This window comes from Chroicocephalus ridibundus, chromosome 6 (assembly GCF_963924245.1).
Source record: "Chroicocephalus ridibundus chromosome 6, bChrRid1.1, whole genome shotgun sequence".
In the NCBI taxonomy this organism is placed as follows: domain Eukaryota; kingdom Metazoa; phylum Chordata; class Aves; order Charadriiformes; family Laridae; genus Chroicocephalus; species Chroicocephalus ridibundus.
Genome location: NC_086289.1, coordinates 15,442,996 through 15,455,423, shown reverse-complemented (window position 1 = coordinate 15,455,423; position 12,428 = coordinate 15,442,996). Strand labels below are relative to the sequence as shown.

Genomic DNA, 12,428 nt, shown 5'->3' with positions numbered 1-12,428 from the left:
AAGGCACTTGCTTTAAGACTAAGACTACATCTTGAACTTGTTCACGAACACTGCTCTTAACACAAAAGACCCCAGATAGCAATCGGAACACCCAAGGGGTTTGACCTGCATCTGTCACTGTAAAGACTGGGCACAAAGATGGAGACCAATGCAACATCTCAACAGTATCCTGAAACACAGCTAACCACCTTTGACATAAACAACATCCATGTGAATTACTTCCAATATGAAATATTTGGACAGCACAAATGTTTTTTTAGGTGTATTCTTGATATCTAGGCACCTTGGTTACGATGAATTATGGGCCTGTAGGAAAGACAGCTTTCCCTGGACACTAAGAATACTTCTGCAGATTGAAATATAACAGAAGGGAAACCCAACTCAAGAAACTGTACCTTCTTATCTGCATAATACTGTCTGTGAATACTTGCCTCCTCCTCAATCAACAACCATGAGGAAGGACTCAGTGAGATAAGAAGGCACGCAAAACAGGTAACTCAAGCTCTTTTTGACTTAACACCTCTTACTATGAACATTTTCTTGGAGAAGAGACATACACCTTTTCTTGTTGAACCTGAAGGCTTGCCATCACTAAGATAACTCTAAAATGAAAAAAAACAGTTTTCTGTTATGCTGGCGACACTGTTGGCTATCCTGGGGATAGAGAGTAGGGACCTAGAAGCTTTGCCCTCTTCCTCTTGTTCTCATCGGTTGTTGCTGAATGCCGGAAACATTTTAATTTTGGTGTAACATATTTAATCAATTCTACAAGGTAATCTTTCTCAGCAATATCTGGGACCTCACTCATTAATCCCAGCATATTGCCTCTTGTCTAAAAGACTTACATGGACTACATTTATTAGTTGGACGTGTCTTAGCCACACATAGTTCTTCACGTGACACCTAGTCCCACAAAAATCAAACACACCTATCACAATACATTATTTAAAAACTAACCAAACACCACCACCCCCCAAAACCCAACAACTCTGAGCACAAGTACACTACATCAAAAAGATGTTTCTTCCTTTACTATGGTTCTGACCCACAATTTCTCTTGCAAATAGCAGCAACGGGGCAGTGTACTACCACCCTATTCCTCTCCTGAGACTCCTGCTCCTGTAGCTGAGATGCAGAAGGAAATGTGCCAATTCCTCAGCTGTTGCAATGTAGGGCCTGGGGTATTCACTTAAGTCACGTTCATCAACGGTTTTACTCTGATATACCAGGCAGCAAAGTTGTGCAGCTGAGGCACAGACATATTTTTGCTTCTGCTGCTTGAAGGTTGCAGTGGGGAGAAAGACCAAGGTGTTATGTGAAAAAGGATTTGAAATCACTTCATGCAACTTAAATACCCCAGAAATCACAACTCAGACCCTCATTGTTGGCCATGGGGATTAAAAAAAGCTACTACTTTCAATTGGTAAGAAATTTGCTTTACTATATATAAAAGACAAAGAGATTATGTCTTATCAGACCACCCTTTTTCCTTTCTACCCATTAGTAATGTATATGAGTGTAGAAGAAACAAGAACAGGTCATTTTTCAGGTTATGAACCTGGACATCACCTCCAAGAAAATTTACCTTCAAGGGCAATGAAAAGCTTAATTGTTGTAGAACACTTTGAGATCCTTGATCTGAAGCAAGGCAAAATATACTACAAATAAGACAGGAACAATTACAGAAGAAAGGGCCGAAGAGGTCTTGATGAACACCAAACAGAGAAAGGTAAAACTAGACAGTCACAACTGACTGCACCACACAGGCGGAGAGATTTCTTTAGAAAGAGTCATCAAACTCTCCAGAAAGCTAAATATATGTGTCTGATTTTCCTGGATACAGTGTGACTTGCTCAGACTTCAAAGGAGAAAAAAAAGGATTTCCACGAGCACAAGTCAGACTCCAGCTTCCAGAAGCATTTAAGGATTCAAATAGCTAGAAAGTTTTATTGCATTTTTAAAGAGACTGATCACATACCTGTCTAAGTGAATTCTTCTCAGGAATGATCTTCCTAGGGGGCTCATCATTATTACAGTCTTCTCTCTCAGAGGAATTCTGTGAAAGAAAGTAAGCTTTAATTCAGTTCTTAGCCCTAATATCACTCTGCGAGGAGAAAAGAAACAGAATATTTCTACTACACAGGCTGTAGTATTTCATGCATACATATACCGGAGGCTAACTTGTACTTTTAAGCCAAACAGCTTGTTATGGCAGAGAAAGAATTTCTCCTCCTCAACACAACAACGCACCACTGTGCATGTATCTACTGAAGAAGCCTGTACTTTGAGGATTTATTCCAAAACTACCAATAATGGCCACTTTGAAAAGCCGAAATGGTGGTTGGATCAGCATGGCAACACCAGTGCTCCTGAACACCCCAGAATAACTACCTAAAACAGTGGAACCTGTTGGAAACAAAAGTTTATTAAGGGGTGCAACTGTTGTTCTCCGTGCCCCTGTGCTTTTAATCTGCCTAACAATTATTAATTGCACTGAGCCTGCTTGGCTGCCAGAAATCACAGAGAAATTATGATAAATTCTGGTGAAAGAGGTTGTCAGGAGAACCCTTCAAAAAAAAAAAATTAATAATTGTGTAGGTAGCATATGATATCATGGCTGTGTTTTTCACTCCTGCCCCCTGACGCTACGTACACATACGTTTTCTAGAAAGGCTGATGCTCCAAAACTTAAGCTGCCACCTCCAAAAAAGAGCATCAATAAGACAAGAGATGGTGGACAGGAAGAAATACAAGGGCTTTTCCAGCATGAGTAAGAAAGACCACCAGGAGACTTTTGTCCTGTTAACCTCATGATTAAAACCAATTATTACCTGCTTTAAGGTAAAGACAGGCTATAGTTTATTTCAGGGCATGCACAGTCTGTACCAAACGTTTGGTTAAAAACTGCTGGGTACGTGGGGGAATCCTGTCCTCGCTGCCAAAGTCAGCTACTCTGGAAGACAGTGTTCCTTCGCACGGGTTCAGCCACTGTGTTGACAGAGTAATGACAGCCAGCTTTGGGGGAATCCCACACACACATCTAAAATCAGTTTGATCACCACAGTACTCATAGCCTTAGGCCACATTCCCACGCATTCCGTAGTGAGCAACTAAACAGGTTTTAGAGAGATACAGAAAAAAAGCTTAGGGAGAGCTCTGCCAGGAAAAGAGCGGTTTTCCAGTGACTTGCAGACAAGCTCAGGAGTGTGTATATTAAGGCAGAAGTTTGCATTCTGCACCTCTCCCGCCTCGTCCCCCAAATAACCTGTCCTTCACTGAGCACGGCTCTGCCCGGCTTCTCGCAGAGCCAGCTTCCAGCCTGACACCTCAGGAGACAGAAGTGGCATCTGTTGGCAGAGGAGGAGCTGGACCCTGCGAACAGCCAGCGTGGCAAAGCAGGGCTAGCAGAGAGCAAGCGGGCTGCGGGAGGCCATCAGAAGAGAAATGTGCTCTTGTGCCCGCTGCAGCGCTGCGTGACCGGACACCGTCAGGTCTGCTGGGCTGGTGAAGGGGAAGAAAAGGTACAGCCAGGAGGTAGGGCAAGGGTAGGGAGCTGTTTGCTGAGAAATGGCAGATTAGGAAAAAGGGAGAAAAACAAACAAACAAAAAACCCCCTCAAACCCCAACCAAAAGACCCCACTTGGGATGTCATAAAATGGCTGGGAGGATTCTGTGTAAATCAAGGCTTGCAGGCCAACTAGTGATTTTTGAGGGTTTTTTTTTTTAAACAAGATACAGAACGCACAAGGTGCCATGACATCTGGGATGCTGTAACCAGGGTTTTATAATGGAAATCAATCCTAAACAGGCCTGATAAATCGCTGTAAGAGGCCAGCTTTTAAAAGTTTTCATATGAGGACTCAGCCAGGACCAAGTTATTACATTAAACCCAGCTTAGGAAGGACCGTGATCGTAAAAACATACAAGCTAGAATCACATATCTCCAAAAAGGAAGGTCAGGCATTAAAGCTGCTCTCTTCTGCTCATGAAATACAGTTTAGTAAGTGGTTAACTCAAGTAAGGATTTTAATTTTTGTGCTTTGGAGAAAAAGAGCAAGTGCTAGAGGCGAATTTGAGGTGAGTTACTATACATTACCAAGAAATGCCTTTTGTTGGAGGAAAGGTGAGGCTGTTGTTTACTATTTCTGGCTGCTTTGTCAACAGTCACCCCCTTCCCCACAATAAGTGCCAAAACGATTTCTCCTTCCAAATAGTCTTTCTACGACAATGAAATCTTGCATCCTTCTCACATTTTAAAGCCATTAAGGATCCTCCCTCAAAAAACATCAAAAAAGGAGGAAAATCAGAGCTGCTGGTGAACTGTCAGCCCTTATTTTGCAATCCCCAGTTACCGCAAAGCATCAACTTTTCTACTTTTTCTTTAAGCTGAGCATCTAATTTTAAGAGCAAGCAGAGGACCGTTTTGCATTCATTATCTTTATAGGTGGCAAGGCTAAGAGGTTGGCTGAACAAAGACCAGACAAAGACTGCCAAGTGCATATGGTGGTTCACAGCTTGGCGTCTCACCATTCTACAGCACCAACACAGCAGCTCCAATAGCAGACTATTAAAGAGGAGCGCTGCTCATGCACTTTTGTCGGCAAGTAAGTTACGCTTGGTGAAGACAGAATGACTGGAAAGCATTACACTTAAGAAAAAGCACAGATGTTTATAACTCCCGCTCATTTCTCAGGAATAGGAAACCCATCAATCCAGGTGCAGGTACAAGACCCTGCATATTTCAGGACTAACTGTAGCTGCATGGAAGTGAATTTCACTTGATAGGCCAACACTCAGCCATGGCCATGGGAAGAGCATAACGTAATCGACTGAAACGGTACATCTATATATTTCTCCTTGCTGAACAAGGTGGGAGGAGGGATAAACACGTGCGAGGTCAGAATAAGGTTTGCTTCAGCAGGACTTCAGCGATGCTCTCAGCCGCAAGAGAGGCAGACAAAGGGAGGAACCGCTCCGAGCACCCTCTCGTGGTTACTGAAACGCATGTCTCGGGCACAGACCTGGAAAGAAGCATTTGGTATCCAGACAGCAAGTTGGGTGTACTCACTGGGAATATTAAAGATCTGCAGCGACTGTACTTGATACGTAGCAGAGGAACGATGGAATTTGTTAGGCTGAAAGAAGTGAAGGAAACCAGTGCATGCAGAAAGCTGAAAAGCCATACAAAATCCCTTCCATCAGGGAAAAATTTCAAATCCTGCAGGCAAGTCTTCCTTCACAGAGTAAAGCCAGACTTGCCAAAAGCGTTTGCACCTCCGTGCAGGGGTCTTTCCTTTTGAACAAGTACAAGCAAGATAAGATAAGAAGGGCTGAAGTCTCCAAAGCACAAATTGATCAATCTTGTTGAGATAAATACTGCCTCCCACCCCCATAGACAGGTAAAATAATTTTTTTATTTGCCCAAGGTCACACAATGACAGTGGAAGCGTTGGGAGGAGAAGCTGGAAAACACTAAGCTCACAGTTCTTGTAACCTTCACAATTTCTCTCTAGCAGGAGGTTCCTGTAAAGGAGCTCTGCCCTCCATAGCTCATTTTTCCTAAAATGGATGCGGTCTGTAATGAGACTCTTTTAAATCTGATTTGCATTTAAAACTTCAGCCTGTAATTAACAGAATATAACTCCATGGCAGGTTGTCTTAAAGACCACTACGAAATTATTACTATTTAACTCTCCCCATGAAGCCTCCTCCACCACTAAACACAACATGCTAAAATGCATACAAAATCCCTAGACTGAAGCGTTTGACGGGAGACGACACGCAGTATTTTGTGTACACAGCCCAGCAAAACACTGCTGGGAACGAGATATAATACACAGAGAAATGCACTCCCAGGGACTACCAATTGGGCAGAGCTACCTTTAGTACCGCCTTACTCGTCGTGGTGGAAATCAAACCCCTGCCAAGTGGGGGAGGCTTTCTTTGGTGCTGTTCGGCCCTGCACTAATTATAAAACAGCACAGACGCAGCCTTTTTCCGAGTGTGGGGAGGTGGGGGATGAGTGTGTGTCTATGCGAAGAGCACAACTATTTTTTATGCTTTCAAATTCTTAATCCTGTTTGGAGCTGTCAGTGGGGGTTAATGGAAGCCTTGGATAGGAGAATTCCAATCTGGTTGGCAGATGGATAGGTTGGTTATAGCTGCATAACTATGTCTTGCCTGCAGGCACAATTCAGAACACTGTTAAAGCAATATAAAGTCTCTGTCAAGCTGAACCATTTGGATCAGTAGCAAGGAGAAATAATAATAAAAAAAGGAGTTCATTTCTGGGCCTTGCGCATTTATGCTAGTATGCAGAAACTGATTAATTGTCATCGTGTGCTGGTCTGCTATACCTCGGATTTCTACTTCTGGAGTAGATTTTGCATGCTAATATAATCATTCTCCCTCTTGAGACATTAGCAAATAATCAAATGAAAAACAGGATCATAATTTACTGAGATTCGGGCAATTCTCTATGCAAATTTGACTTGTTATTGCTGCTGCCTCGTTAATCTGAATGCCTTTGACAAACTCCTTTGATTTATGAACTCATGACAACTCCAATGTGTATATATTTTGCTAGATTGACATTATCATTAAGAGTGGGTGGACTGAGCTCACATGAATGGCTGATTTTATTCGCTGGTGTCTGCTGCTCAACAGCTGAGCATCTCCTTCTCACAAAGCCCCTGAGCGCCAGGCTCTTCCCATCTACCCATCCATTCATCATCTCGATGTTAATTGGCCCAGGCTTTAAGCAAATTTTCAACACGATTTAAAGGCACGATGACACTGATTACTGACCCTCTGCCATACGGTGCCTATTGATTAACCTGACAGAGATGATGAGCTTGAGGGAAACTAGGTGTGTGCGGACCTTGGGGGCGGGGGGGGGAAATAAAAAAAATATTGTTTATGCAGGCAAAACACTTGTCATTATCCCAAAGGCCAGAATTTGTGCTGCTCTGGCCCTTAAAACACACTATTGCTTTAAACACCTGCATCCAATACAGAAAATGCTTGCTTGCTGTGGAAAAATGATTACAAATTTGATGTCATGTGCAGTCTGTATTTTAATCGAGTTCCCTGATAAATAGACCCCCTCAAGCCAATCAAGTCTCGCTCTAGCCATTGCGTGCGTACACATCAGCTCGAACAGAAGCCGGGGCAGGGTGTGTCTTTAGTGGTATCAGCAGATCCAACCGCATGTAGGAAATCTACTTGGGTATTTCAGGTCTCTAAGCAAATAATACAGTGGGAACACAGTGTCCAAACAGTTACAGTAGAGTAAATGTTTCAAGGGCAAACTGGAAGCCAGACATAGCTGTCTTGGTATTTCTGTTGCCACATTAAAATAGATGCTATAGCACACACCAGTGAAGCACCGCATTTCCCCTTTTCCAGTGCAAACTGTTGATACGACCTGACCCTCAAGCTCCTGGGTGCATCGGGTGAACACGGCATTTTATCAGAGCTTGAAAATAACTGACAACCTCTTGAAGTGTCCCCACACTGCACTTGGTCCTCCTCACCAAGGACAGAGGGGTACTGTCTCAGCCAACAGGGAGCCACTGAATAAAGTAGGTACATCAGCATTCTGCCTGCAGACTGGCGCTATGGGAAAGGAAAAGGCAGCAGAAGGTCTGTCTAACCCCCGCCCAGCCCCAGGTTAAGTCTGTCAGTCAAAGCACACTGTTCTTCTTTCCCAATTCAGGCCAGCAGCCTGCCAGCAATCCTGATGTTTCTCTTGTTTAGGAGCGGGGGGAGATCTGGGAGGGAGAGGGGTGCTGCCCCAAGATGCTACGAAGTTAGTTGCCTTCTAGTTTGCATCGATTTCTTGCAGAAAACAGGACAAGGAATCATTGGGTAAAGATATGTAGAAATTAGCTGCAATTACCTGATGCCCATGTCAGCCAGAGTGGACTGAAAGGGGGAGGGGGATGGAGGGAGGACAGAACAAGAGAGAGAGAGATGTGTGGAAATAAGTGCCAGTCTAAGACTGGAGGCACACATAAGCCTTACGTTCCCTTTCCAATAACCTTTGTAAGTGATAGATGAGTCCAAGCCCATTGTTATCGTTAAGGGACTGTCAGCATCCTGATTTTATAAATGCTGTCTGTCAGTTTATAAATATCTCAGCCATTTCAAACAGTGCTAGGATGAATCCTGGCATAGCCAATGTCAGCCTGAAAGCAGTATTACCGTTAAAAAAAAATATGAGTCTAACATCCACTAAAAACATTTAAGGATAGCATCTCCTTTTTTCTCCTATCGCAAAGCTCGAAATGTCCAAATTCATGCTTATTTGGCTAGTCACTACAATATATAAAAGCAGTCCTTAACATCAGTAATGTTCTTTGAGAAAAACAAGTATGAAAGCTGCAAGTTTGAGGGCAATTCTCTGCCTGTTCGGTAGATAAAACAAAAATGACAGCTGTAACACACAGGGAGATCCACAGCAATGAAAATGCAGAGATAAGCATCAGACCCCATTCCTTTTTGGCATTTGCTGCTCTGAACATTCACCGAGATTAGATCCTTTTAGAGAACACCATAAATTGCAATGTGTAGGCACAAGGGGGTGACTTCAGCCCGGAATGAAGGCACAGACAAGTTTCCCAGCTCTTACAAGTTTAAAGTTAAACGGTACTTTTGCAAGGGGTTTATGGCGAAGCGTGAGAGTGACGGAAGGAGAGGGCAGAGAAACTGCAACCTGCCCTGCAGCAACTGATACTGGAAAAGAAAAGGGAATAAGTTAAACTTGCCTTCCAGTTCTCTGCCTGCTTTGCAGACTGGTATGCACATGTGTATCCTGATTATATGTCTATTATCCTGTTAGCTGCACAGAATCCTGGGTTTTTTTCCTCCAATATGTTTATAAACTCCCCGTGATAGGGACTTCTCCATCCTCACCCCAACCGTTTGTCTGGTGTCTAAAGAAATAAAGTTCAGATTCGTGCCCAAGCAGCTCGGGTACCTACTGTAAGCTAGATTCCTAAAACTGAAGCTCTGACAGCAGTGAAAAGTCCAACAGTGCCCCTCCAACCAGACAATTCACATGCATGTTCACACAAGTCCCAGTTCGGTCTGCATCTAGGTTAACGCCACCGCCGATAACAAAAGTTGCAACAACCTTTTTTGCAGTTGAAAACCAGGACAAGGTTCTGGTTTTTTACATCTCTAGAATGGACCCTTCGCATTTTGTCTCATTTTTCATTCAAATCGATAATTAGAAAAACACACATTTTCAAAGCAATGAGACTTAATAATGGAACTTCATGACATAAGGAAGAGTTTCTTATCAAGTTATTTAACTTGTTAACTATTGGTTGGTTATAAAGGATAAGTTAAGGCTGTGGGGAGTCTTAGCATTACTAGAAGAACAGTAAATTCAGTTTAATGTTAAAATACCAAAAGCCAGCACAAATACCAAAGATGTGATGAACAGACACATTTTGAAGAGCATGCATCTAGTTGTAGTTAAAAAATAAACAGAAACCCAGGTGCTGAGAACAAGCCATTTAGGGAAATTTTAAAAAGCTAGCTTCACTTCCTACACATTTCTCAAATGAGAGTGAGAGAGACAGAGGAAGAGAGAGAGAGAGAGAAAAAAAAAATACGGCTAATGAGAACAGTCTTTCCACGTTCCCCGGGAAGCAGCCCTGCTTAACATTTCTGTTCTGTGAATTTAAGAGAGTCAGCAGTGGTAAATTTGTTTTTAATATTCAAGCTTTCAAGCCTTGCAAGCTAGTTGGCCAATGGCCCTTTCTATTCCAATGTTTGTTGGTGCCTTATTTATACAAGCATTACATCCGGAGAGCCTTTGAATATAATTTCACGTGGATTAAGGGAAGAACATTTGCTTCTGCTAATCAGGACATCTGGTTATTTTTGTAACTCACAGACATCTGCATTAGGCAGTTCGACTTCCCCATTCCTCATAACAAGGTTAGAGCTTAAGAAGCCTCAAGGACCTCTAGTTGGATTTTATTATTTGCATTTCTTCACAGCCAGGTCTGTTTCAGAATTTCTTTTCCTAAATAGCACAAATCGATCAGCACCTTCCCAGGTATACATATGCTGTTGTAGCTAGCGCTTTCTATGCGTGATTTTATAGCGTACATCTTGTACTCCAAGATTTTATAGTAGTTCAAAGCTACCTACATCTTTTTAAGGAACAGAAAGCACATATTCCCAAAAAGCATGGATGAAAACATCCAATTAACCTTATGATACACACAATATGGGTACACTTCCAAACATCCAACCAGGCCACTTACATAATACTAGTGTCAGGACTTGTTCTGGCTCTTGTTATCACCGTGCTTTGGTTTGTCTCTTACAAGCGGCTTATCCTGCATATCTGCTCCCTACACTGAACAGAATAGTATTCTTTCCTTTCTATTCTTCAGGACAACCTTAAAGATTTCTCCAATCTTTTAAATTCATGCTCAAATTCTTCTTTACAGAGTTTCAGTTGAGGTTCAATTTCTCTGCCGTACTGCCAAATTGTGCCCCACATACTTCAGGAAGAAGGATTCCATGTGCAACAGAAGCCCTTTAGAGAAGACCTGAAACAATCAAGGCTTGGCTCTCACTACTTTGTTGCTTTCATTTTGCTACATTCCTTTCACCAACAAATTCATTTTCAGTCATCCCAGGGTTTTAAAGTACTAAACTTTGAAATTATACACTCTCACTCTCGGGTTGCAGGATTCTTCCCTCCCCCACTTCAGAGCTTTTATCAGTGCTTTTGTATGCTGGAACACGGTGTTTTCTTCATTTTCCCCGGCTATGTGGTAAGGGGTAGGGATGGGGGAAAAGCACAAAGTCGGCTTTTACAGGCTCTGAACATAAGCCAACATCCAAAAAAGATGTCAAAAACATATTTCTAGTACTAACAAGACTTAGCAAGAGCCAACAGATCCAGGGAGAGTTTTTAAAAACTTTTTATTTATTAAAATTCTCTAGATACAGATTAACTTTCTTTGTACAATATTTATTACAGTTTCATCTGCATAGGAGCTGCAAGTGCTCTGCAAAATGGGTTGTAAAATTGGCTAGTTTTGCTCTAGATTTCAAGTGTTTCTTGAAGCATTATTTTCTACCTTTTTATAACTACTTCCCTCAAAGGACCAATGCTGTCTCACTGGTCTCACTATAAAACCCCTTCCCCTCCCATCCCTGGTCATCGCCTACGCTTATTATTTTGATTTTTTTTTTTTTCCCAAAAACTTCTCATTCTGAGCTTTCCTGTCGAGCAGACAAAAAGACCTCCACTTCTCATCACACTCCTTCCTTAGGGCTTTCTCACTCCCAAACATCTAATTCAACCACACTGTCCTCATCTCACTGTACTGTTTTATGCTTTTCTTATTGTTTTTTCCTTCTATTTTTCATTGCAGGGAAGGGGAACAGGAGATACGAAACAAAGGCATGAAGCAGAAGTTAAGTTGTCTGCCCAAAGTCAAAATGACAGCATAGGGCAACAAATCCCAAATCTGTGTCACACACTGCGTTAACTGCTTAGGGCACAGTTCCTCCCCAAAATAGTGAATGAAAGCAGCTCACTTACTTAAAAGAAATGGCTACCCGGTGATCTCACTGCAGCGTTAGACTGACATGAACTCACAGCATACTGTCTGCACCCATACCTTTCTTTACACCTTAGACAACGTGAGCCAGGTGACCCCGCAGCCAAAGTGACTTGGTTTTCAATCTAGAAAGTACAGGTTCAAAGTACCTACAGAGTCACCAAGGAGCAGTTCAGGTGACATAGCTCTACCTCCACAACATGCCTCACAGCAGTAATTTGCCCATACAGGCAGGCCTTGGAGCTTTTTCCACCTTCCAAAGCTACGTTCATGATAGGAAGCATCATCCACCACTGGACTATGCGGCAAATTTAGTTAATTTCCAATATGTGGTGTGTTTACTTCCACACGGTGCTGTTGAAAAATCTCATTGCTGATATAAAAACAAAACAGTGCGAGTCTAAACATGTCCCAACCTTCCATCACATCAAGCAAAAAAAAAATATTACATTCTTCTAATAAAAGAATGGAAAATTACAGATCAGGCACCGCACCTTATAACATTTGGCTAGCAAGCATCGTGGCCTTTTAACAGGTACCGCCCAAGAAACAAAACCCCTGAGTTCTCCTGATTTGGCTATACCAAATTTGAATGTGGTAACACAACAGCCCCTCCTATAACATTTCAATTTAAAAGCTCACTTTTAGGTTCTGCCATTACAAAATAATTCCAGCTCCGAAACAACATTTACTTGAACCAGAGCAGTATTATTGCAAATCTCATTCTGTTGGGTAAGGAAGAAGAGTTGGACCTGCTCTGGAGACCATCAAACGGGGTGGGTAGTCAAGCAATCAAAGAAGGAAAAATAAAGGTGTATATAGTATCTCGCT

At 42.3% G+C, this 12,428-nt stretch overlaps 1 protein-coding gene across 11 annotated transcripts in view; it reads right to left on the bottom strand.

Annotated features, from left to right (window-relative positions):
* The window catches only part of BTRC (beta-transducin repeat containing E3 ubiquitin protein ligase), a 124,247-nt gene that overhangs the window by 73,055 nt on the left and 38,764 nt on the right, over positions 1 to 12,428 (bottom strand). For 9 of the 11 annotated variants that reach the window (XM_063337586.1, XM_063337590.1, XM_063337591.1 and 6 more), the window contains one exon: positions 1,979 to 2,056. The exons of the other annotated variants lie outside the window; for them this stretch is intronic. In XM_063337586.1, coding sequence (XP_063193656.1) covers positions 1,979 to 2,056 — 78 coding nt within the window. The remainder of the gene's footprint in view (positions 1 to 1,978; positions 2,057 to 12,428) is intronic. 11 annotated transcript variants of the gene reach the window in all.